Source organism: Equus asinus, chromosome 12 (genome assembly GCF_041296235.1).
Source record: "Equus asinus isolate D_3611 breed Donkey chromosome 12, EquAss-T2T_v2, whole genome shotgun sequence".
NCBI classification, from domain to species: Eukaryota; Metazoa; Chordata; class Mammalia; order Perissodactyla; family Equidae; genus Equus; species Equus asinus.
Window position 1 is genome coordinate 19,343,738 of NC_091801.1, and position 26,539 is coordinate 19,370,276.

The window sequence follows — 26,539 nt, forward strand, 5'->3', positions numbered from 1 at the left end:
GAGACACAATGATCAAAGTCATATCTTTTCTTTCTATTGATCACACTCCTAAAATAGTGAGATCTGCCTTTAATACTTTAATTAAGATATTAGTTTTATAAGCCCCAGAAAGGTAAGAAGTTTTATACTTTCTTTTTATTGTATCAAGTTATTTTTTTTAAAGTTTAGTTGTATCCCATGCATTAATTTTTCTCGTATAATCAAGTGATTTTTTTTGTTACCCTGCCATGTTTTACTAAGGCTTGGAGACAGGTAGGAAATGTTAATGTGAAAGAATACATGAGTGAGTGTACAAGAGGCAACTATTTCTTTGTGGAATAATAAATTACATGATTTGATCTGGAAAGACTGATTTTTAGGAGAATTTTCTAAGAAATAAATATATATTATAAAGAAGTGTTCATATTAATTTGATCACAGCTGTTGGATTTTTTTTAATCTTACTGAATTTTTGTTTTTGCTGAGAAATATCAGCCCTGAGCTAACATCTGTTTCCAGCCTTCCTCTTTTTTTTTTTTTTTTACTTGAGGAAGATTAGCCCTGATCTAACATCTGTGCCAGTCTTCCTCCACTTTATATGTGGGTTGCCTCCACAGCATGGCTGACGAGCGATGTAGGTCTGTGCCTGGGATCCAAACCCACAAACTCGAGCCGCTGAAGTGGAGCGTGCCAAACTCAAGCACTGCACCATGGGGCTGGCCCCTGAAATTCTTTATTATTAAGAGAGGCCTTGTAACTTATCAAGATAAATTAGTAGTAAATATTTCATATCTCAAAATAAGAAAAAGTTATAAAGCCATTAAGTTCATGCCATTAAGAAAATTGTATACTGTTTTAAGAAAAATATATTCCCTGAGATTTTTGTAAGATTTGAGTGATGTAAATCTGTTATTAGCAAGGAAGGATCTATGATTTTAGACGTAAACTCAATAGCTATTTATATTCAAATAGGAAATTTTCTCATCTGGGAGGGCTGTGTCTTGATTGTCTCTATTTCAGTGCCAGACATACAGTTGAAATTTAAGAAGAGGATGCTGGGGGAACCATTTTAGGGAGCCAACCTGTTCACTAGTGTTAGAAATGACAGCCACGACCACAGCCCTCCAGGCTCAGAAGAGGTCTCTCGGGGCACTGGGCAGGCGCAGCGCAGGTTCCCTTCATGGGCTGTTGCAATTTCGGTGAAGCTCGGAGTTGAAGCAGCACCAGGGTGGTTAGATCATTATCATTCTTAAGTCTTAAATATTCTGATTTCGTAAATAAAATTTATTGAGAGCCTACTATGAACAAGCTAGGTATTCTTTTATAGATGTTATTTAATTCCTGTGAAGGGGAGGAAAATAAGGCCCAGAGAGGTGGTGACTTGTCTGGCAGCACTCAGCTGTTGGCAGTAAGGCTGGGAAATAAACCCAGTGTCTTGACTCCAAACGCAGGGGAGTTTTGAGATGGTGGAAATAATCTTAACAGAAATTCATTTAAATGAGAGAACTTTGGGGACTGCCTTTCTTACTGTCTTTTTTTCTGTCTGTCTCAATTCTGATTTTTTTCCCCATCTTCTACTGTTCAATTCTTCTCTTTTAGGCTAAAAGAAAGTGCAGATTCTTGAGCTCACCATTAACCAAAAAGACATTTATAAAAATATTTAAGTACCAAAAATAAGATCATTGGTATTTGCTTCTCGAAACTTGGCTTTTAAGCAGCTGATTGGAAGGGAACTGTGAAGTATTCCTGGGCTAAGAATTGTGGTAATGGGCTGATTTGGAGTGTGCAAGCCAGGCCAGAGCAGCAGATAATGACCTCGTTTTAGCCACTAGTCCAGGCCACACAGCCCCTTACCGATGACCACCAGCATTTCTCCTGAGAACTGGGCTAATATACATTCTGCTGCTCTGTCCTAATCCCGGGCATCCTTTGAGTTTGGTTACTGGAACCTTTCTGGAATGCAGAGAGTAATCGAAGACGCTGACGACCTCGTGTCACACGTGGTTTCATGACGAAATTAAAAAGTTATCTCGATTTGTGTGAAGATTAGCATTACAGTTTGTTAGTTCAGTCGTAAGAAGGGATGTATATAATGTAGAAAGTGTAGAGAGAAATTTATGGCCATGTGTTATGAATGGCTTCAGTTTGGGAAAATTTTGATTTAGACCTGTGAATTTAATTTATGCTTTATTTTGACAGGTCTAGAATTAACTTTTCTTTTAAATAAGCTCTTTGTACTGAAGATTGGACAATGAAAATAGCATTAGTATTTGAACTATTTGGTCTGTTTTCAAATATTTTAGAACCATCATTTGTGTACCGTTGACATGCAGATGACTTTGTCCACTCATGAGCTGCAGTGCATGACACAGTGCTGTCACAGCTAAAGTTAAACTTCTTCAGGTTGGCATTAGCTTTTAGGATGAAGATGAAATACCTTCACAGGCCCTCCGCTCTGGCTCTCCCATTTCTGCCTTCTAGGCTCCCCTGGTCTTCCCATTGCTTCTACTTACCCTACTTGCAGATCGTTTTTCCTGTCCTCTTTGTGTTCTTGCCCCTTCATTTCAGTTGCAGGACATTTCAGGGACTCTGGGAAGAAGTCCTTCACCTCTTAATGAGGTCAGAACTAGGCTTTGTTGGCAGGTCCTATCTCAGCTTCATTGTACTTCTTACAGTCGCAATTTTGTATTTATTTGCAGACTTTGTTTTGTGTAGACTCTGACTAAACGGTAAGCTTCACAAGGGCAGGAGCCATGTCTGGTTTTATGCAGTGATTATGCCCCTGGCATCTAGCCCAGGGCCTGGTACAAAGTAGCAGCTTCATAAATATTTGCTGAATACTTGAATACAAGTTTCATGAAAGGCTTTAATACTCCCTGCAGCCTGCTGGCTGCTGTGAGAGATGACGAAGATGGATGAACCTAGGCCCGCTTTGCTATTAGAGAGCCAAGAGAAGAATGAGACATGTACCAAAAATATTGTAATATAAGCTAGATTGCAGTTAGGGCTTGGAAATAATATGCTTTTAATTGCTTGAAAATGTGCTTTAGACTGGCCTTTGTCAATAAATCCAAAATGAGTGAATTATAATTTTAAATGGCACAGACAATATTTATGAAAGCCTCTAACGTTCATAAAGTTACCCTAACTCTAATGGAAATAAAAAGTTGAAGAAATTCACTGTTAAAAGTTGAAAAGATAGGATAAAATGCATTAATATTTTTGAACACCAAGACTTTACACCTGTAAAGCTGGTCTATGTTAAAGAAATTGTTAGTACTGCCAAATATTTTTTGAAAGTTGTTTCAAAGCACTCTGTTAGTATTAAGATTGTAGAAGTGTTTGGGGCTAGCCTGAGACCTCCTTCATGTACGGTTTGGGAGACTGTCAGGTTAGCCCTCACTAAGGTATTTTTCCTTTCCTCTTTCCACATTGTTTACGCTGTTCTACCCAACCCTGGCTGTGGCAGAAAGCCCGCGCTGGGTAAGAAGGCTGGCTGGCAGCGCATTCTCAGAGCAGTCAGGTGATTGTTGTTTGAAGGCAGCTGCTTGAGGTTCAAGGCAGTCAGTGTCCCCTCTCTTCTGCCTCGGGACAGCTGGTTGTTTTCAAACGCCTAGCAAGTCTTCCATGCTCATTGCTCGCTGGGAGAGGAGGGAGATTATGCAGCGGGCTTTCGATTGATCCAATGGGAATTACATTGATCTGGTGCCTAGCCTTGGTTCTTATCAAGTGGCTCGCCTCTAAGGTAGGCCATCTTTATTTTTAGGATTGTGACATTAGTCATTAGTTTTTGTATTTGGTAGAATGAAATTGCTAGTTGAATTTCTTCTTCCTTTGCTTCAGTTTTTATTTCTCTGATTAAAAGGTACGAGTTTTACCTGTCAGCCGAAAAGCTAAAAATTACTGCATATATTTTTTCTTCTTCTCCCACCTTGTTCCTCCTTAGGGGCTTTTTATGGTATCATTCCCTGGTATCAAAGTAGCTTTCCTCAGTATCATTCCCTTCAGAAAGTTTTTATGATTAAAGAATTTCACTTTTAAGTTATAAAATTATTAAATAATTTAGACTTTAGTATACATGTTTTAAGCGTTCTCTTTTGGAGATAAAGAATTCACTATATATTTAAAGTATAATTATTGAGGAATTCTAAACAGCTATAAACTTTTTAAAAACTAAATACCATTTTCTATCATGTTCTCTTTTAAGGTCTTGCTGCTGCTAAAATGTATGCCTTACTTATAAGATATGGAAAAATGTACGATTATTATATAGCTGTTGTTTTCGAAGTTAAATTCTAAACATCAGGTTGTGAAATGCTTGGTAAACGCTAGCCATTTGCCATCTGGACGAGAGTCTTAAGCTAAAGTAGGAAATATTTAAGATTATACTATTTGAAATTATTATTCTATACTTGTATAAAAATGATTATATCTTTCATCCACCATGCAGCTTTTTTGTTCCTGTATTAAGAAATGGAAGAGTATTAATTTAAAATTTATAAGGTCATCACTATTTGCTAAGCAACACAAAGCTTTTATAAAGTTAAATTTCTTTTTCAAGCAAGATATTAATCCCTGATTAGTTTTTTTGCATTTAAGCATAATTGTCTCTTACTTGAGGTGGTCCTGTTTCTTAGTGAATATGATTGAAGAATTTTCTTAAAGAAAAACAATGTACTCAAATTTTAAAAACTTTTATGTTTTATAAGTTAAGAATTAATTTTGTTGCACTGACAGCTATTAACTTACTGTTTTTAAAGGATTAGCTTGCCAAGTTATTGAATGAAGGTCAAGTTAACATTAATAATGGAGTAGTTGAATTTTGGTTGTTTTCAGAGATTTTTTTTCCACCAAAAAATTTAAATTGTTTTTAAACAAGAAGAATGCTAATATTTTAAGCTGGTGATTTTAAACAAAATTATACTGTTTGCCTAGGGAGGAAGGATGGGAAGGGTACTACTGTCAGTGGCTCAGTGCAGCATGTGAATAGGCACGCAGGCAAGCATACTTTCCCAGCATGTGTGAGATGAATATACTCTGAAAAAGCTCACTTTGCTGCGTCAGAGAAAACTGCTTTCAGAACTTTGGGCTTCATCTTTTGTAGTATGTTACTATTTTTCGGTAATGTTACCAAAAAATTTATTTAGTGCTACTGTGTTTAAGTCCTTGGACCATCAGCTTACTGATTCACAAAATGGGGCCAGTAAAACCTACCTTGTTAGAGGTCTTGTGCGGATTAAGTGCGACTTTGTATGAAAGCACCTGGAGCATTTCCTGGCATAGAGTAGGAGCTCAGCGACTATTAGTTAATATCTTATTACTTTTACCATGTAAGGGAAATACACATGCTTTTGCACAATGGATCATTTTAGAGGAAAACTTAAACAACGGCACTTAAAATATCTTTGCTCAGTTTTAAGACATGTCTGTGTGTAAAAGTTATGTATTATTTGTGTGATATTGGGAACAACTTTGACGCCTTTTGTCATTTGCCTTGTAAGTCAAAGCTTTTGTGGAAGAATGATTCACCCTGATTCAGGGTGAGTGAGTGTCTTACCAGGGCACTCAGAACTCCTGTGAGTGTGGCACTGGGTCCTTTGGAACCTTACAGTTCAACTTGTTTGTGCTGCGGCTGTCAGTTTCTGGTCAGCCCAGCCTCGCCCATGTTTTGACCTATGCTAGTTTGCTTTACAAGCTGTTTCCAGGATGGCTAAATTAGAAAAGTCACGAGTGGAAGCTTCTCAGTTATTTCCATTCACTGGTGAGGTGAGGTGGGAATGTGGAACATAGCTCAGAGTGTTTTATGACTGACAGCGTGATGCAAGGTTTTGATTAAATTTGTTTTATTATTTCTATTAAAAATAGAATTTTACTAATATATGGCTTTTTAAATGATAATCTTTTCAAAATACGTTAAGAGATGTCCATGCTAAGTCTATGCTGCGGTGTTGGCATATAAACCACAGATAATTATTTTTTAAAATAACGTAATTCTAACATGGAAATAAAAAAATCAAGTGTTTATCATTACAGTTCATAGTTTATAGTCTATTTTCCCAAAATGAGTTACTTCAGACTATTCTCCCTAGATTGTTTAGTGAGAGAATTTAATAATAATAATTTTAATCTTGGTCTGTGAGGAGATAGATGAACAAATTATCACTCAGTATGTATTTGTTGATGGGTTCCAGATATATATTTTAAAGTTCATTCTTTAAAAAATGTTTTTGGTCTCATTTGGATTTATTTCATGAGTTGTGTCTTGTATTTATGGGCCAGACTTACTTAAATTAGTAATGAATAGAATATTCATAAATAGAATATTGAATATTTTGCACATCCCTACGTAATTTAACATATGTTTAAAATTGAGTTCTACCCTTTTTGCCAAGTTTTCATGATTAGCTAATACAAACCCTACCATTTTAATAGCTAAATCAGTACCTTTATAAATGTCTAAAATGACTACCTTAAAATAAATTTGGTATGTTATAGTTATAAATTAGATTATGTTCGTTACCTAGTTTTTTGTTCTATTTTTTGGTGAGGAAGACTAGCCCTGAGCTAACATCTGTTCCAGTCTTCCTCTATTTTGTATGTGGGTCACCACCACAGCACTGCTGATGAGTGGTGTAGTTCTGTGCCTGGGATCCAAACTCGTGAACCTGGGCCACCGAAGCAGGGTGTGTTGAATTTAACCACTATACCTGGGGCTGGCCCTTCAAAAATGTATTTTAAAATCTGCTCTCTTTCAGTGGCACCCTGTTTTTTGTTTTATGGATTTAATGTCTTCTCATTTTCTTTGAGTACACTGATTACATTTTTTAAAAAAATTTTCTTATTTCTTGCTGGCCTCTGGGTCATTTAGTTTTTCATTTTGTTCCATTTATTTCCAGCTAGTGGGTTTCTTCAAATATCTGATGATTCTTCTCTTCTTATTCATTCCTGTTTAAGTGAAGGGGATAGTAAAGTAGTTGGGGCATATCTGTTCTTCTGTTTACCTCTGCAGAAGATGTCTGCCCACGTGGACTTGTCTAACTTAGTCCGGCCAATTAAATTTCCACCTTGTGTGTGTTCTCACTCTGTATTCACTTTTATGGTAGTGCTTGACTATAGTATTATAATTGTCTTCCTCACAACTAGAGATGTCAAGAGCAGATGCCATATCTACTTTCATTTTGTATATCTAACTTCTCTTGCACAGTTTCACAAATAATAAATAATAAACACGTTTGTTGACTTGAATTTTATATCACATTTAATTGTCATGCATTAAAAATGTGTGTGTTTTTTTTCTAGAGGCGTGGAGCTATTTCCTATGACAGTTCTGATCAGACTGCGTTGTACATTCGTATGCTAGGTAAGCCTTATTTGTTTTGTACCAATATCAGTTAATTTTGTTACTATCTTCTGTTATTTGATATTGAGATATCTTTCATTATGTAGCTTTTCATTGGGGTTTGCAGCAGAAATAATCTATTACTTTGAAGTTTAGAGTCTAGAAACCAATATTGAATGTGATGTGAGAAAAATAGCATTTTAGAGTTACAGGTAATTGAGAAATCTCTGGCTTAATAACTGGGACTCTGTAATAGGTACGCAATTTTAAGTTGCATGCTGGGTATTCTTCATAAAAAGAGTCTTAGATTTGTAAAGTCGCTAAATACTAAAGAGATGTCCAAGCTGACGTGGACAAAGATGAGGCCATGAAATATCTCATCAGAGAGTCCTGTCACTGGATGTATTTTGTTCTCAGTGGGCTGGCGGGATAGACTGTTTATCTACTTCTGGTCTCGGTTCTTAAATTTTTAGTGTATTACTCAAGTCCACAAGGTAAAATGAATTTAGATGTGTATATAGGTATAATTTTCTTTCTCTCTCCCTCTGTTTGCCAGATTTATCTCTTCATCCACACACTCCTTGATCCCTTGTACTTTAATTCATACTATGAAAAATGTACTATTAATATTCCAATAGGCACTTTCACTCATCTGTTCTTAGTGGAATTTTCCATGACTACTGTCCTCATGCACAGAATTCCTCCCTTAACTTCTATGATATTGAGCCATCTTTATTCTTCACTACTTCTGGGGTTTTTTGTTTGTTTGCTTTTTGGTTTTGCCTCTCTCACTAATTGCTTTTCATACTCTTAAGCCTGAGTCTTGTCCCATGTCCTGTTTTTGCTCTTCTTCCCTTTTTCCCTCTTTAGTTAACTTGTGTGTCTTACTTGCCTCAGTTCCATTCTACTCTAGTACATAGATTTCCTCCACAAATGTTCAGCCTTTTCCTCTTTACTGTCTTCATCTCTCTCTGCAAACATGTTCAGGATTCTGCTCTCCTTAAAGCAGAGCTTTAGACTCTTTTTTTTTTTTTTAAACTCTGTAGAACATCTTCAAATGGGTGTATAATGGGTACTTCACATTTAACATGTCTATTAAAAGATTTGTGTTCCCCAGTTCTGTTTATTTTGCAGTCTTTTGCCATCAGAAAATGTAACTCCATTCTTCTGGTTGTCACGTCAAAAATTTTGGAGTCATTCTTGACTCTTATTTCTTATACACTTTATGTCTACTTCATCAGCAAATCCTTTTGGCTGATACCTTCCATTTATATCCAGAATCTCACTACCCCAGTGCTGTTACCATCTCCATCTAAGCCATAGTGGGTTTTTTTTTATTAACTGTAGTCACATTGTTGTACATTAGATCACCAGAACTTAACTTGCATAATTGCAGTTTTGTACCTCTTGACAACCTCTTCCCTTATCCCTCTCCCCCCAGGCCATAGTGTTTGTCTTGTTTATTGCACTTACTCCTTAATGGTCTCTCTGCATGTACCTTTGTGCCTCTACTTGATTCTAGTTTACGCTTTCAGAGTGAACCTTTTCAGATATAAGTTAAATCAATCTCAGTCCTCTGTTCAGAATCCTCCAGTGGTTTTCTATGTTAGAGTAACAGCCAAAGCTACTATAATGGTCCACAAAGCTTCAACATGATCTGACCTACCATGTTTCTGACCTCACCTCCCACCAGTTCCTTTCACTCACCTTACTCCAGCCATGCTGGTCTCTTTGCTTGACCTTGAGCATGCCAATCATGCTCCCATCTCAGGGTGTTTATACTTGTTCTTCCTTATGCTTGGAAACCTCTTCCTCTAGAGAGCCATATGGCTCACTGTCTCGCTTCCTTCAGGTCCCTGCTAAGATGCCTCCTTTTCAATGAAGCCTTCTTTGACCACACTAATGAATCACTCCTCCCTCCCTGTTCCTCTTACCTTGCGTTAGTTTTCTCCATATTACTTATTACCATCCTCCATAGAATGAAATTATTATTTGTTTTATTATTTGTCTCACTCTATGAAAGGATAAGCTTCATGAAGACGAGGACTTTATGTATTTGGCTTATTGCTGTATTTCTAAGACTTCACATGTAGTGGGTGCTCAGGAAACGTTTGTTGCTGAGTGGGGAAATTAGCACATGAGAGAAGTAACTTAGCATTGTGGGATGGACTCATGGTAGATAACTTGATCCTTGAAGGAAATGATGGCCTTACTTAGGGAAGCAAAGAGTAAGCAGGAAAGCCTTCTAGGCAAGCCAAGTTGCATGAGCACAGGGATAGGCACTGGAGAGTTAAAGGTTGTGATCTTGGAGGCTGTGTGCTGCATAATGACATTTCAGTCAATGATGGATCACATATATGACAGTGGTTCTGTAAGATTAATACCATATAGCCTAGGTGTGTAGTAGGCTGTACCATCTGGGTTTGTGTAAGTGCACTCTATGATGTTTGCACAATGATGAAATCGCCTAACAACACATTTCTCAGAGCGTATCCCCGTTGTTAAGTGATGCATGACTGTATAGTGGGAAAGGTGCTGTCTTTGGAGCCCACAGAGCTAGTTTCAAATCCTCACTCACCCTTTGTACTAACTTTCTGGTTTAGGCATGCTACTTAACTTCTCAAAAGCTCAGTTTCGCCGTCTGTAAAATGGGAGGTTAAGATTCCTATCTCTTAGAGTTGATTAGAGAATTAAATAAAATAATGCCTATGAAACACAAAAAGAGTATCTGGTACATGGTTGCAGTGGTTGCGTTGTTGTATGGAGAAGTAGATCTGAAAGTCAGATGGATACATGTAGGAACAGTACTGAACGTATCAAGACCAAAGTCTAAGACCCAACTAAAGGCCTTGAGCATACCCACTGTCAGTGAGAAAAGAGAAGATTGATAGAATTAAACATTGAAGGCAAACTTCGAACATTTAACTTTTCTGTTACATTTTAAAAAATAATGAACTACTTGAGAATAAATAATGTATTTTCTATTTTTTCCTATCCCTATAGCTTGTAGTATAGTGCTAGGCACACAGTAGACGCTTAATAAATAAGATATTAGGTTGGATTATCATACACTTGAATCATCTTTCAGAAAGCTAACTTTAAAATATAGATTATAATAATAATTATTGTTATTGTAGGGGTAAATTAAAAAAAAAAACTCCTCGTCTAGCCTTACAATTCAGTACTGAAAATTTGTAAACCTCTTCAGATACGTTAGCTCCTAACTACTTATTCCATTTATATCATTAATGGGCCATTACTTACGAATGTGATACCACAGAGACTTTTGTTGCATATAGGAGCTTCTTCCCAAATGGCAGCCTTCTAAACTTATGTCTTGTTCTTGATTCTGTACAGGAGATGTACGCGTAAGGAGTCGAGCAGGCTTTGAATCAGAAAGAAGAGGTTCTCATCCGTATATTGATTTTCGTATTTTTCATGGTAAGTCTTGGCAGATACAATATCTCTCATAGACTTTCAGTAAACTTCATATCTTCATAAAAGTACATACTTTTCCAAGGGAAAAAGAATACAAGAATAAACCATATTATGTTTGGAATGTTTTAGAAACACTGGATCATGATAAATGACACTTTATTCCTAGATAATGTTAGTAAATGTTTAGAGGCAATTAGAATTGTGAAGTCTTAGAATATGAAATCTGATATAGTTTTTCTTCTCCTTTCTAATTTAAATGTGAAATTACTTTGGTACATTTTTTTCTTTTTTAAAAATACGTATATTTTTCTAAAAGTTGTTGTATTCCAAATGTTTTGTCTTCACTACTCCAGATAAAATATTTTTGTGCAAATGACATTTTATAAAGGTATTTTGTAATTAACAAGGTGTATCTTTTTGATTTATTTGAAAATACACGTTACATTTAAAGATATTCCATAGTATGCATATTTTGAAAACAGTATTGTATGGGTCTAACCCATAATGGAGAAAAGGGAAAAAAATAGAACTTCTAAAACCCTTAAATATTAAACACATTAAATCTGTTTTGGAGGAGTTCTACTTTTGGTAATGTTGGATAAAGTATTTAGATTAACACTCTAATTTTAAAAAATTAGAAAAACTGGAAAAAATATAAAAAATATATGTTTGAGTATATCAGAATGCTATTAAGGCAGAGAGGGGAGCCTGGCATTTCAGGTTACTGTTCCCCTTAGTAGCATCTGCTGATTCTGGGAAAGGTGGATCAGAAGCTGAACAGAGATTCTAATGGACACTTAAGGCTAGAAAAACAAAAACAGGTGTTTATAGCTCACCAAGGTTGGGGGATTGCTCCTAGTAAATCCTCTATGCTTAAGTTGGAAGTCCAAAGCGCTGTAGTTTAGAAAGAAATCCCAATTTTGAAATATCTCAATGAATGATTAGATTAAGGTGGTCTGTAACTTTAGTACCAGATGGGACTACGTCAAACTGAAAGGTTTTTTGCACAATGAAGGAAACCATCAGCAAAACAAAAAGAACCTACTGATTGGGAGAAGATATTTGCAAATGATGTATTCGATAAGGGGTTAATATCCAAAATATATAAAGAACTCATACAACTCAATATCAAAAAAACAAACAGTCTGGGGGCTGGCCTGGTGACATAGCAGTTAAGTTCACATCCTCTGCTTTGGCAGGCCAGGGTTTGCCAGTTCAGATCCCGGGTGCAGACCTGTGCACCACTTAAGCCATTTTGTGGCAGGTGTCCCGCATGTAAAATAGAGGAAGATGGGCACAGGTAATAGTTCAGGGACAATCTTCCTCAGCAAAAAAGAGGAGATTTGGTGGCAGATTTGAAGTCAAAGCCAATCTTCCTCAAAAAACTCCCCAAACAATCTGATTGAAAAATGGGCAGAGGACCTGAATAGGCATTTTTCATGACCAACAGGTATATGAAAAGATGCTCAGCATCACTAATCATCAGGGAAATGCTAATCAAAACTGCAGTGAGATATCACTTCACACCTGTCAGAATGGCTATTATCAAAAAGGCAAGAAATAAGTATTGGTGAGGATATGGAGAAAAGGGAACCCTTTGCGCTGTTGGTGGGAATGTAAATTGGTACAGCCACTATGGAAAACAGTATGGAGGACCCTCAAGAATTAAAAGTAGACCTACCATATGATCCAGCAATTCTGCTTCTGGGTGTTTATCCAAAGAACATGAAAACACTAATTTGAAAAGATATATGCACACCATTCCTTGCGGTGTTATTTAGAATAGCCAAGATATGGAAACAACCTAAGTGTCCACAGATGGATGAATGAATAAAGATGTGCTCTGTGTGTGTGTGTGTGTGTGTATGTATGTATGTATACAATGGAACACTACTGAGCCATAAAAAAGAATGAAATCTTGCCATTTGTGACAACATGGATAGACTTTGAGGGTATTATGCTAAGTGAAATAAGTCTGATGGATAAAGTCTAATATGATTTCACGCCCATGTGGAATCTAAAAAAAATGAACAAATAAAAACTCATAGACACAGAGAACAAATTAGTGGTTATCAGAGGGGAAGGGGGTTGGGAGATGGGCAGCATGGGTGAGGGGATCAACTGTGTGGTGATGTATGGTGATCACCTTGTAGTATATATAGATGTTGAATCATAAAGCTGTTTACCTTAAACTTATACAATAAAATTTTTTTTAATAGGCTAGAAAAACAAAAATAGGTGTTTGTAGATCACCAAGATTGGAGGATTGGTCCTGGTAAACTCTTGGTGCTTAATTTGGAACCTCAAAGTGCTATACTTTAGAAATCAATGATTAGAATAAGGTGATGTGTGACTTTAGTACCTCTAGCTACCTGCTAGAAGTAAATCTTAATTCTCTTTGGGGGAAGGTGACATTACTCTGTCTCAAGTTGCGTCTAAATTTTTTTTTTTTTTAAGGCTTGGCAGCTGGGCTAACAACTGTTGCCAATCTTTTTTTTTTTTTTTTTTCCTGCTTTATCTCCCCAAACCTCCCCTGTACATAGTTGTATATCTTAGTTGCAGGTCCTTCTAGTTGTGGGATGTGGGACGCCGCCTCAGCATGGCCTGACAAGCAGTGCTATGTCCGCGCCCAAGATCCAAACCCTGGGCCGCCACAGCAGAGTGTGCGAACTTAACCACTTGGCCACGTAGCCGGCCCCGCATCTAAATTTTTTATATGCAGTATCATGCACTGAATTAAAAATGGCATAAGGAACAAGACAGTGTTACAAAAAATGAGGAGGAAACTACAGACAATAGAAATATCCACAGGAAATTCTAATAATGGAATTATTGTCCATGGTCTTTAAAATAACTAAATGTAGTTATGTTGACAGAAAAAAAGAGACAGGATTGAGGATTTCAGTAGAGAACTGGAAATGGTAAAAAAGAACCAAATGGAAATTATAAGACTGAAAAAATACCATACGTTAAATAAGTACTCATTGGAGATGATTTTAACAGGAAATAAGACCAAAATGAAGAAAGAATTAGTGAATTGGAATATAGGTCAGAAGAAAATATTTAGAATGAAACACAATGAGGCAAAAGATAGGAAATACAAAAGAGACATATGGAATATGTTCCAGTTATCTATTGCTCTGTACCTGTCAAGAATTGTGAAGGGTCTGAGATTTTTACCTTGTAAGTTAACCTGTTACTGCTTTGTGGCTGCTGAGAGAAGACACAAGGCTCATGGGTCAGAGACAGTATTTCACTTTATTATTCATAGCACAGCAAGCAACGTAAACATCATAATGTGTCAGTTCTTCCAGTGCTACAGCCCCCCACTCACCCAATGTTCCACAGAGACAACACAGAGGGATTTATGTAGATACAGTGCACACATCTGAGGAAGACTGAGCTTTGAGAATTTACCCCTTTTGTGGTAAGACTACTCTTTGTTCTGTTACTTATCATTCAAGGTTGCTAGCTGCAAACACACTCCTGAGAAATGGCCCAGGTCGAGGTTGATCAGGGCTTGGTGTTCTTGACACACCCAGCAAGAATATGCAGCGATACTTGGGGCCTCTGTGGAGAGTTACCCCTTTCAATAGTAACAACTGACCCCAAAACTTACTGGCATAAAACGACAACCCTTTTTTATGCTTATGATTCTGAGGGTTAGTAATTCAGTCAGGGTATATCAGGTTTAATTTGACCCCTTAATCATATCATACATGAAAAAATCAAATTTTCGTGTTTTAAGTTTGCCAAACCATGCTGATAAGTCAAATAAGATGAGGAATGAGAATTGATTTAGCAATATGGAGGTGGTGGTAGGGGAAACTTGGTGATTAGAATGAAGTTGAGAGAACAGAAGAGAGGAATTAGATTTAGCAAAGTACAGACAACTCCATTAGAGACTTTTGCTGCGAGGAAAAGGAAAGAAAGAGAGACAGCTAGCGGGGGAAGTAGGAGCACTAAAGCCGGAATTTACTAGCAGAGCTAGCAAACAAAAAGACCTGACCACCTGGAAATTTTTAAAGTTCTGAAATATTTCTTCAGAAGAGGAAATGGAAACTGATTTTGTGGACTGTAAAAAAAAAAAAAAAGTAATTAAAGACTATATTAAAAACCTGTGAAATTCAGTTAAAGCAGTGCTTACAGGAAAATTCATAGCATTAAAAATATATTAATAAATGAGAAAGAATGAAATAAGTGAATTAAGTAGTCAAAACTCAAGAAGTTAGAAAAAGCATAACAAAGTACACCTAAAAAAAGGTGAAGAAATCAATTAGTAAATATAAAAAGCAGAAATTAATTAGAGAACTAAAATAAAAATAAACTAAATAGAAGCTGATTATAATAAAATAGGTAAACTGGTGGCTAACTTAATCAGTGGAGTAAATTGAGTTAAGATGAATTTTCAGAATAAAAAATAAGGGGAAAGCTAACAAATATAAAGGAAATTAAAGAATAAAAAAGACTCCTTTGCTTGACTCTAAAAATATATTTGAATACGTGTATGATCCAGATAATTTTCTTGAAAATTATAACTTATCAAAACTGAATGCAGAAAAGAAAAGATAGGTAAACTAAACCAGCAATACTCAAAGTGTGGTCTGGGATCCTCAAAACCCTTTCCGGGCTCTGTGAGGTTAAAACTATTTCCGTAATAATACTGAGACAGTATTTGCCCTTTTCACTCTCATTCTTTCTCAAAGGTGTAGAGGAGTTTTTCAGAGGCTACATGATGTGTGATATCTCCAGACATTAAACAGATTTGTAAAAATGTAAAACAGTGACATTCTCTGGATTAATTTTATTTTTTGTTTAGGAAAACAGGTTTTTTTAAATAAAAATGTTATTTATGTTGACATGTTATGGGTTTGTTATGTTATTTTTTTTTTACTTTTTTTAGAGCAGTTTTAGGTTCAAAACAAAATGAAGAGGAAGGTCTCCCACATCCCTCTGCCCCACACATGCATAGCCTCCTCTATTATCAGCATCACTAACCAGTGTGGTACATTTGTTCTAATTGCTGAACCTAGATTGACACGTCGTAATCACCCAAGTCCATAGTTTACATTAGGGTTCACTCTTCATGTTGTACATTCTGTGGGTTTGGACAAATGTGTCATGACATGTCTCCATCATTATAGTATCACACAGAATATTTTCACTGCACTAAAAGTCCTCTATGCTCCACCTATTTGCCCCTCCTTCCCCCAACCCCGGGCAACTCCTGATCTTTTTCTTCCTTCTATAGCTTTGCCTTTTCCAGAATGTCATGTAGTTGGAATTATACAGTATGTAGCCTTTTCAGCTTGGCTTCTTTTACTGAGTAATGTGCATTTTAGGTTACTCCTTGTCTTTCATGACTTGATAGGTCATTTCTTTTTAGCACTGAATAATATTCCATTGTCTGGATGTGCCACAGTTTATTCATTCATTCACCTACCGAAGGACGTCTTGGTTGCTTCCAAGTTTTGGCACTTAAGAATAAAGCTGCTACAAACATCTGCGTGCAGGTTTGTGTGTGGACATAAGTTTTCAGCTTTTTGGGGTAAATACCAAGGAGCCCTATTGCAGGATCATATGGTAAAGTAGGTTTAGTTTTGTAAGAAACTGCCAAACTGTCTTCTGAAGTGGCTGTACCATTTTGCACACCTGCCAGCAGTGAATGAGAGTTCCTGTTGCATCATATCTTCATCAGTATTTGGTGTTATCAGTGTTTGGATTTAGCCATTCTAGTAAGTGTGTAGCAATAATTAATTAATTATTAATTAATTTTTCAATTCCCTGTGGAGCATCTTTTCATATGCTTATTTGCTGTCTGTATATCTTCTTTGGTAAGGTGGCTGTTAAGGTTTTTAACATTTTTTAATCAAGTTGTTTTCTTATTGTTGAATTTTAAGAGTTCTTCCTGTATTTTGGATAACAGTCCTTTGTCAGATGTCTTTGCAGGTATCTTCTTCCGTACTGTGGTTTATCTTTCTCTTGACCTTGTCTTTAGCAGAGCAGAAGTTTTTAATTTTAATAAAGTCCATTTTATGAATTATTTCTTTCATAGACCTTGTCTTTGTTGTTTCTAAAATGGTATCTCCATACCCAAAGTCAGCTAGATTTTCTCCTGTTTTATCTTCTAGGAGGTTTATAGTTTTGTATTTTATATTTAGGTCTATGATCCATTTCAAGTTAATTTTTGTGAAGAGTGTAAGGTCTGTGTGTAGATTCATATTTTTGCATGTGGATGTCCAGTTGTTCCCAACATCATTTGTTGAAGACACTATCTTTGCTCCCTTGTATTGCCTTTGCTCCTTTGTCAAAGATTGGTTGGGTATATTTATGTGGCTTTGTTTCTGGGCTCTCTCTTTTGTTCTATTGAGCTGCCTCTCTGTTCTTTCACCAATATCACACTACCTTGACTACTGTAACATCATAGTCAGTCTGGAAGTCAGTAGTGTCAGCCCTCTGCCTTTTTTTCTTCTTCTTCTTCTCCCCAAAGCCCCTCAGTACATAGTTGTATGTATTCTAGTTGTGGGTCCTTCTGGTTCTGCTATGTGGGATGCTGCCTCAGCACGGCTTGATGAGCGGTACTACGTTCACACCCAGGATCCAAACCAGCAAAAGCCTCAGCTGCTGAAGCGGAGCAGGCAAACTTAACCGCTCAGCCACAGGGCCGGTCTTCCTCCACCTTTGTTTTTCTCCTTCAATATTGAGTTGCCTATTCTGGGTCTTTTGCCTCTCCATATAAACTTTAGAATCAGCTTGTCAATATCCACAAGGTAACTTACTAGGATTTTGATTGGGATTGCGTTGAAACTATATGTTAAGTTTGGAAGAACTGACAACAATGTTGAATCTTCCTATCCACTATCGTGGAATATCTCCATTTATTTAGTTCTTTTTTGATTTTGTTCATCCAGGTTTTGTAGTTTTCTTCATATAGATCTTGTACATATTTTGTTAGCTTTATATGTAAGTATTTCTTTTTGGAGAGTGCTACTTGTAAATAGTATTGCGTTTTTAATTTCAAATTCCATTTGTTCATTGCTGGTGTATAGGACTTCCCTAAGCAGTGGACTTTTCTATATTAACCTGTATCCTGCAACCTTGCTATAATTGTTAATTAGTTCCAGGAGGTTTTTTGTTTATTTCAGATTTTCTGCATAGACAATCATGTCATCTGTGATCAAAGAAAGTTTTGTTTCTTCCTTCCTAATCTGTGTCTTACTGGATTAGCTAGGGCTTTCAGTATGATGTTGAACAGGAGCGGTGAGAGGGGACGTCCTTGCCCTGTACCTACTCTTAGTGGGGAAGTTTCAGGTTTCTCAGCATTAAGTATGTTAGCTGTAAGGTTTTTGTAAATATTCTTTATCAAATTGAGAAAGTTCTCTATACATTTATATGCTGCATAATGATGTTTCGGTCAATGACAGACTGTGTATATGATGGTGGTCCCACAAGAGCCTAGGGTGTAGTAGGCTATACCATCTAGGTTTGTGTAAGTGCACTGTATGATGTTCGTGCAACAACAAAATTGCCTAACGTGTTTTCCACAGCATATCCCTGTTGTTAAGCGACACATGACTGTATTCCTAATTTACTGAGAGTTTTTATCATGAAAGGGTGTTGGATTTTGTCAAATGCTTTTTCTGCATCTATTAATATGATGGTGTGATTTTTCTTTTTTAGTCTGATGAGATTGATTAGATTAATTGATTTTTGAATGTTGAGCTGCCTTGCATGCCTGTGATAAATTCCACTTGGTTGTAGTGTATAACTCTTTTTATACTTTTTTGGATTTGATATGTTAATATTTTGTTGAGGATTTTTGCATCTATGTGCATGACAGATACTGGTTTGTAATTTTCTTTTCTTATAATATCTGTGTCTTGTTTTGGTATTAGAGTAATTTTGGCTTCAGAGTCAGTTAGGAAATATTCCCTCTGCTTCTATGCTCTGAAAGAGATTGTAGAGAATTGGTATAATTTCTTCCTTACGTGTTTGGTAGAATTCACCACTGAACCCATCTAGGCCTGGTGTTTTCTGTTTTGGAAGGTTGTTAATTATTGATTCCATTTCTTTAATAGCTGTAGGCCTATTCAGATTGTCTATGTCTTCTTGTGTGAGTTTTGGCAGACATTTGCTGTGGGAATCTGGTCAAGCTCCTGGAGGTAAATCTCACACAATTGTGCTCCCCCATGACTGGGTTTCCCTGGAGTTGTTAACTCTTGGAGTTGTCCACACTGAGCCTCCAGAAATTCATCAACTAGTTGAGTTTTCCCTACCCTGACACTGGTTCCCCAGGAGGTTTCCGTTTGTGAGGTTCATCTCCAGTAAGTTGTTCTTCCTCCTCGTCGCCTGTTGATCTTTCCAGTCTTGAGGGCGGAGGTTTGCACTGTGTCCTCACCTCTCTTATAGATCCAAGAAGAGTTGTTCATTTTTCAGTCTGTTCGACAGGTAAAACAAGGACTTGTTACTTGTTGTTAGGACAGAGTGGCAACTTCTAAGCTCCTTACATGTAGATCCAGAAACCAGAAGTCTTATTATGTCATTTTTAAATGAAATGATAAATAAGTATTAAAAATGTTGTTTTAATTTCTATCATGGTAAAATATCAATAACTATAACTCACATCAACTGAAGCTCTTTGGAACCATCAGTGATTTCAAGAGTGTAAAGGAGTTGTGAAAATCCACGTGTTACCCTCTAAAAGCATGAGGTTCAGAGGTTTTTACAGGCAGATTGTTCAGGATCTTTAAAAGACTAATAATTAGTTTCAAAGCTCTTTAAATTCTTTTAGGTTACAGAAAAAGGAATCATTTAAAGTTATTTTTATAAAGCAAATATAATTTTTAAGAAACAAGTATAATACTCTCTCTGTAAATGTCTCTAAAAAAAAAATCTTTGAAAAAATTTTAGCAAAAAGAATTCCAACAGCATAAAAGAATACTACTCCAGACTTAGTGGGTTTGTTTCATGGAAGGAAGCAAGGATGATTCAATATGTAATTTTTTCTGTAGCTAAACATTAGAAATTGGTAACATTGGTTGTTTCCACAAGTGAAACTGGGTAGCTTGAGAACATGAGAGAGAAAGAAACTTTTTGTTGTAGATCTTTTTGAATTTTTGATTCATGTGAATGCATTACTCATTGAAAAGTTTAAATAAAATTATCTGTAAATATTGCATTATACAAAAATTGGCGATGAGTAAGGATATAAGTAAAAGGGTTTAAGTTTAAATATTGACATTATAACAAAAAGTGCAATTGTATTGGGAGTCTCTAGTATACCCCTTGTCTTTCACTGAATTTAGTGAAATAAAATATTTTAAAAATATAATTGTTATGAGATGTTGGAAGTCTTAAATAGGGAACATAATGGGACTTTTTGGTGAAAGAGAAAAGTTGGACATGATCAAATTTTTGGAGGTAATCTCTGATGGAATTAAAATAGGATGGATACCTTGTAAATCATTACAAAACCAGGAGCAAATAATATAAAATCTGAAGAACAAAATGAGAGAAGTGAGACCAAAGATACTGATGATGGTGATAAAGGTAAATGGATGAAACATTCCTTCTAACAGAGAAATATGCTCAGATTGGGTAAAAAATGAAACCTAATGACACAGAATGGTTGAAAATAGTGAAGCACTGCCAGGCTTGAGGATGTTAAATTGGGTTTGGGGATCTATGCGTCTAGCCTGATCTGCCGATGTGGAACCTTGGTAGCATGGTATCTTAGCGTACGGGAGGCGGCTCAGCTTGCAGAGCAGCAGTCTCCTCTCAACCGCACAAAAGATGGTGAATGTCTAAGACTCTAGCTTGTAGTTGGAAATTGACTGTCACCCTAGAACTGATCCTGTAGTTACTACAAAATGAGAGTCTCTCTAACCCAAAATGTTGATAGAATTTGGAGGGTTCTTTTATTAGAGAAAAAATGAATCATTCTTCCTTACTGAAATAGTGGGTTCTGTTGATCACACAGCTCAGAATTCTTAAAATAAAACATTTTAATCTAGTATGTTTTGTGAAATGTGATCTAATCAGGGAGTGAGCATGTGCTGCTGCTGTGACTAAACCTCCCGTGAGCCATCTTCAGGCCTTCTCTTCTTCAGACTGGCAAAGGCAGCTGCCCCTCGGCAGCTCTGCAGAATGGGTTCCAACCTTCAGAGGGACTCAGCGTTTAAGACTTTAGTAACATGCACTCTCCCTCGTATATAATTAAAAGTAAGATTTTATTTTTCACAATGACGCAAAAACTTGCCTGCTGAAGTTAAAATAGTTTCTAGATGTTCTGATTATACAGTTCTGGATAGGTGTATTAAATTCATTGAAGCTAGGTCCACAGCTCCTCAACTCACCTCTTCTGTGCATTTCTTTGGTTTTTACCTTAAACTTACTATTACTTTACCTGTTGTAATATTCTTGTCTCTTTCTGCTCTTTCATTGCTTAAATCCACTGTGTTTTCTGTGATAAATCCCATCTATTTTGCACCTGAAAATAACTGTCATGTTACTCTCCTCTCTGTCCTCCTTATCTCCTGTCTTGCTTTATTCAGACCTTTATCACCACTGTCTGGGATTACTCTGGTATTCTCTTAAACCACTGTCCTTACTTTCAGTGTTTCTATCCTGCAGCCTATCCTCTACTTTGTAACCAAGGTCAAGTCTTTCTTAAAGAGAGGGAAAGCTTAAAATACAGGAGGAAATGCATATCAACAGGTTAAAAACATATAGTATACTTGGGGCCAGCCAGTGGTGTAGTGGTAAGTTTGACATGCTCTGCTTCGGCGACCCGGGGTCACAGGCCACCAAAGCAAATTCTGGGTGTGGACCTACACCACTCATCAGGTCATGCTGTGGTGGCAACTCACACGCAAAATGGAGGAGGACTGGCACAGATGTTAGCTCAGGGCCAATCTTCCTCACCAAAGTAATGCACACAAAAATACTATTAGCCTAGTTATTATAACTATTATGTATCTAGAATTTAGTGTTTCTTCTATGTGTTCTATCTGTGAGGTGCTGCTGCTGTTTATTTAGGTACTGGAGTAGTTTTAACTAATTTCTGCATTATGATTTTCTCCATATTTATCATAATTGTCTTTACTAAATTTACCTGGAAATTAGAGATCTACACTACAAGACTTAGCTCTTCTTTTAAGATTTTTTTCTTGAGGAAGATTAGCCCTGAGCTAACTACTGCCAGTTCTCCTCTTTTTGCTGAGGAAGCCTGGCCCTGAGCTAACATCCGTGCCCATCTTCCTCTACTTTATATGTGGGACGCCTACCACAGCATGGCGTGCCAAGCGGTGCCATGTCCGCACCTAGGATTCGAACTGGCGAACCCCGGGCCACTGAGAAGCAGAACATGCGAACTTAACCACTGCACCACTGGGTCGGCCCCAAGATTTTTTATATATATGGTTTATTATAAACAGTGTTTGGGTTTACAGTATCAGCATGCATTCTCCTCAAGATGGCTGGCCAGTTAGGGAACAATTCTAGGCTCCAACCTTAACAAGTAGGCCCTCAACAGTAATTTTATCGTTTAGATATTACAATTTTTTCTGCCTTAAGTTTTTGTCGTTTGAATTGTCTTTTGTCATAAATCCCTATTCTCTTAAGGCTTATAAATTTGTCTTCACAACAGGATTTGTCATAGACCTTATCACGCAGCAAGTTCTGACTTGGAGTCTTTCTAAAGGGTTTAAAGAGGCAAAAGAAGAAAAAGAAGAACACAGAAGTATATTAAATGCAGAAACAATATGACACCTCATTACTAAACAAATTCCTATCAAATTTAGCAAGTTAAACAAATGATCAGCTAAGGTGCTGGTGATAACGTTTACGTTGTTACAGATTTTCATGAGGGCAGCTCCTCAGCGGGGCATCGAGTCCTAAATATTCTTTTCTCTTTGATTTCACACTAGGAATGTATACACAGGCAATAATCATATGTAAATGTTAATGTAGGTGTGAAGATGTTCACTTTGGCCTTTTTATAATAGGAAAATGTATTAAATTGTAGTGTTATTCACTGAAACATTTAGGGGTAAAAGACCAGAATGTTTGTCACCTACCCTCAGATGTTCAGAGAAAGAGTCAGATACACACACACTCAGTGCAAATGATAAAGCAAATAGAGTGAAATGGTAACTGGCAAATCTGAGTAAAGGGTATGTGATAAAGGGTATTCCTTGTGCTTTTTTTAGTTTTGCAACTTTTTGTGTTTTATATTTGTATTTTGAAATGACATCCAAACAAAAAGTTTTTAAAGTATGGTAATTAAATTATGCACTATTAAAAATCATATTTACATATTTGTTTATTAAGTGGTATTAGATGAGTTCTGTGGTTGTTTATAAAGAACTGAGAGAGTTCAAACTTTTGGAAGTTGGTTTGAAACTTACTTGCATTCATGCCTATGGCCGCGAGGCGGGGGGGGGGGTTGGTGATCATGAATCCTCTTTGCCAAGAAGTGTAGATCTGGTATAAGTAAAGATCTGGTATAAATCTATAGTCAGGGTTAATCTGGGAACTTTGCTGCAATAATTCTGCTTTAATCAGTAAGTTCTACTGTAATTTTTAAGTTAAATCTTTCCTAAAATGGATATGTCATACAGAACTTTCATTGTTAACTGGCTTTTTTTTTTCTCTGATCTTTTTAGTGGAACAGTCATGCTAACTTCTCAGTGAATTTATCAGGTGTTATCTTGGTTCTATGGGACAATAAATCAAAAACTTTTCCCAGACATCATCTCTCACTAAAGAGATTTTCTGAACCATGCTTTTACCTTTGTTTGTGTTCTTATTAACTATCTTTATGTTATAGCACAAAAGATAAAAATGTTCATATTTAGATAGTTTGTGAGTTTGAGAAAGGGGTTTTTCACCTAGGAGCTCATTGTTGATGTTATTTTGGGATGACCAGAAACATTCCTTGGAGTATTGTTTCAAAGTCTTATTTTCTTCTCTTGGAAGTGTCCATTTTTCAATTTAAATAGAGCATACATATCAGTAGGAATGATATGAATGGCTTGTGTTTATTAAGAAATTTGGAAGAGCATAGCTCGTTAAAGATGCTGCTAAAATTTTCAGATGCTCACCTTAGTCACAAATTTTTATTCAACCCGAGAGAAGGTGTGTGACTGCTTATTGAACAGAAAGCTCAGTTTCTGGTCATGGAGTTGAAAAAGTGTTACAACTAATCCGTAAGTATTCACAGTATGCAAAATGTTAATGATTTAGGCAGCAAAAAGCTAAGATTGATGCTGCTTATTTAACCTCTTCGCCCCTGTGTCTGTCCCTGATAACTGTGCGTGGAATCCGGTGATGGTGTTGAGGGCTACAGGGTCACCAGCGGATAGATAGCTAGTCTTCTAAGTCTGTGATCATTTTATATACCTTTTTTTTTTTTTCAAGCTGGTCAGATTTAATGGTCCAGTTTTTATACAGGTAGATGATTGGTTTCTGACAAATACTTAAACTGAAAACGTTGGCATTAGCACTTCTTCAAGACCTACTGAGATGCTTCAGATTTCATCCCATTTTTAGGAGATCCCTAACCCTCAGATCTGCCCTGTCTGGGAATCACTCCCACTAAGGTACAGGTTTCTGGTCTTCCAGCATTTAATAAACTGATTCTTGATGTCTTTCATTCAACTAATTTTAATCTGTTTAGTCTCTTGATAGGATGTTGTGAAAATTCTAAGTTTGAGAATAACAATGAGCACTAGCAAATTGGGAGGGAAAGATAGTGAGGGGAAAGAAGAGGGAGAGAGAAGTTGATTGATTAGAGAGAGCAAGAGACTGACAGAGATGTTAGGCTGACAGTACAGTGGTTTAAACTGAAAGGTGCCGCAGAGCTTGTGTCTTCCTAAAGTGGGCTTCTTTGTTCCTCAGCGTCATTCCTTAATGTGACAGCTTCTCCTCACCAGTCTTCCTCACATTTCTGCTTTCACTCAAGTCTGTAGAGATAGCCAGGAGACTACCTCCTGTCAGTTTCCCCCTTTTGAGTAATTTGGCTTACTTCCAGTAGTCTGGATTAAGAACCCCAAATAGTTTTCTCTGTTCAATAGGCCATATACCTGATGTCTTGAAATATAATATTTTGAATCTTAAATTAATTGGACTTGATAAAATGAATTCCATCTTGACTTTTTGTCAGAATTCATCTCTTGTGTTTGGTCTAAATTTATGTCCCTAAATCTAATAAATCACTCTTTTAGTTATACATTATTTTTAGCTTACATAATAATAAATACTAATATCTTTAAACATAAAAGATTTATTATAATTCTACTCCACTTGTGCACTTAAAAAATCTGATGTGTTCTTTTGAAAGATTCTCGCATAATTATTAAATACTACGTAATGGAAACCGCCAGCTTGACAGTTACTTCTTTTCATGGAATTCACCAAATCTTACTGACGTCATCCAGACTGGAAGGCATGATCTTTGCCAGCTTTGGACAAGATGTAATACAAGTTTCTTTACAGTCCACACAAATGCAGTTTTTTCCATTTTCTCTTACTCCTGGCACATGGTAATGTTTCGTTCCGTATAAATGTGTTTTGCCCATTATCTCGAGCTTTTTATTCATTTTAGCACTTTACTCCACCCCATACTAGGGCAGCAAGGGAACCTTTCAGGATATTTACATGGTAGCCTAACAGTTCTGAACTTAAGGCTTTTAGTCTTATTCATCTTTTTATTCCTGGTCTCTGGTAGCCTCTGGCTCATGATAGAGACTGAATATATTCTTGTCACTTCAAATTGACTAAAACTGTATATCTTCTACCAATTAAATTTTATAGGGTCCCATTTGTAGTTCTCTAAAAATAATCTGTATTTTAAGTTAACCAAATTTGGCCTGGTTGCTGCCTTTCTGTTGAATCAAATGTCTCATGTTGTCTTTGATGTAATGACCCACTATGAAAACATACAGAACTGTTCCTAAATTTTCCCTTAGATCCTCATGTGTGTTTGATTTGGGGTTGTTTTCTGTCTTCCTAACAGGGCTGTGCTAGACTTGGGTACTTGTTTCATACTTAGCTATATGATCAGGAAGAACATCTATTTCTGTGTGTATTTTGAGCTTAAAAGCTTGTGTCGTACTGATTTTGTTGTCTTAGATGATCTCAGTCTCTAATATATAGTAACTCCCACACACAGGTAGATCCTGTTATATTTGGAAGCCTTTACTGCTTCTTCACGTTAAGCATAAAAGTTGTTGCTTGACATTTCCCTTAGCCATGACTTTTTCTTTGTTGAAGTGTTTTTTTATTATCTTTTGTTCTCTACTGCCTGGTTGTTACTTTCCTATGTACAGGAATATTTTTTCAGCTATTATTTGTTTGACCTGCTACGGTGGCTGTGCCTCATTTGTGCTTTACTCTCTTGTTCAAACGTGAGCATGCCAGCCTCTACTTAGACTTGTGGTATTGTAGACTGGGGTCGTATTTTGTCTAGAGTTTCTATTAAACTTCAGTTTGTTCCCAGTCATTCATTTGTCTTGAAATCATATTTGGTTGTTTTAAAAACAAAATTTCTGTAATAGTTCATGGAGACATCACAGGAAACAATAATCTCATGTCCTCTTTCATCATGAACGTTCCCACCTCCTTCCTATTACAATCCCCTTCCCAGGCACTACTTGTACGGGTGAGCACTGCTGTGGTGAATCGAATTAGGAAACGGAGAACGCTGCCCCACGTGTGTGTATTTTAAAAAATGTATCTACTTTCCAGATGATTGTGAAATACATGCATTTGAAAACTACTGAT

At 36.6% G+C, this 26,539-nt stretch overlaps 1 protein-coding gene across 6 annotated transcripts in view; it reads left to right on the plus strand.

The window, feature by feature from the left end:
• Window positions 1-26,539, plus strand: part of PDE7A (phosphodiesterase 7A) — a 112,977-nt gene that overhangs the window by 48,801 nt on the left and 37,637 nt on the right. For 5 of the 6 annotated variants that reach the window (XR_011493173.1, XR_011493174.1, XR_011493175.1 and 2 more), the window contains exons 2-3: window positions 7,279-7,339; window positions 10,676-10,759. Coding sequence is in view for 3 of the 6 variants with exons in the window: in XM_014845892.3 (XP_014701378.1) it covers window positions 7,279-7,339; window positions 10,676-10,759 (145 nt within the window). In the remaining 3 variants the exon portion in view is untranslated. Of the gene's footprint in view, window positions 1-3,546; window positions 3,725-7,278; window positions 7,340-10,675; window positions 10,760-26,539 lie in introns of those variants that run through there. The other variant, XM_014845893.3, reaches the window with a different exon arrangement.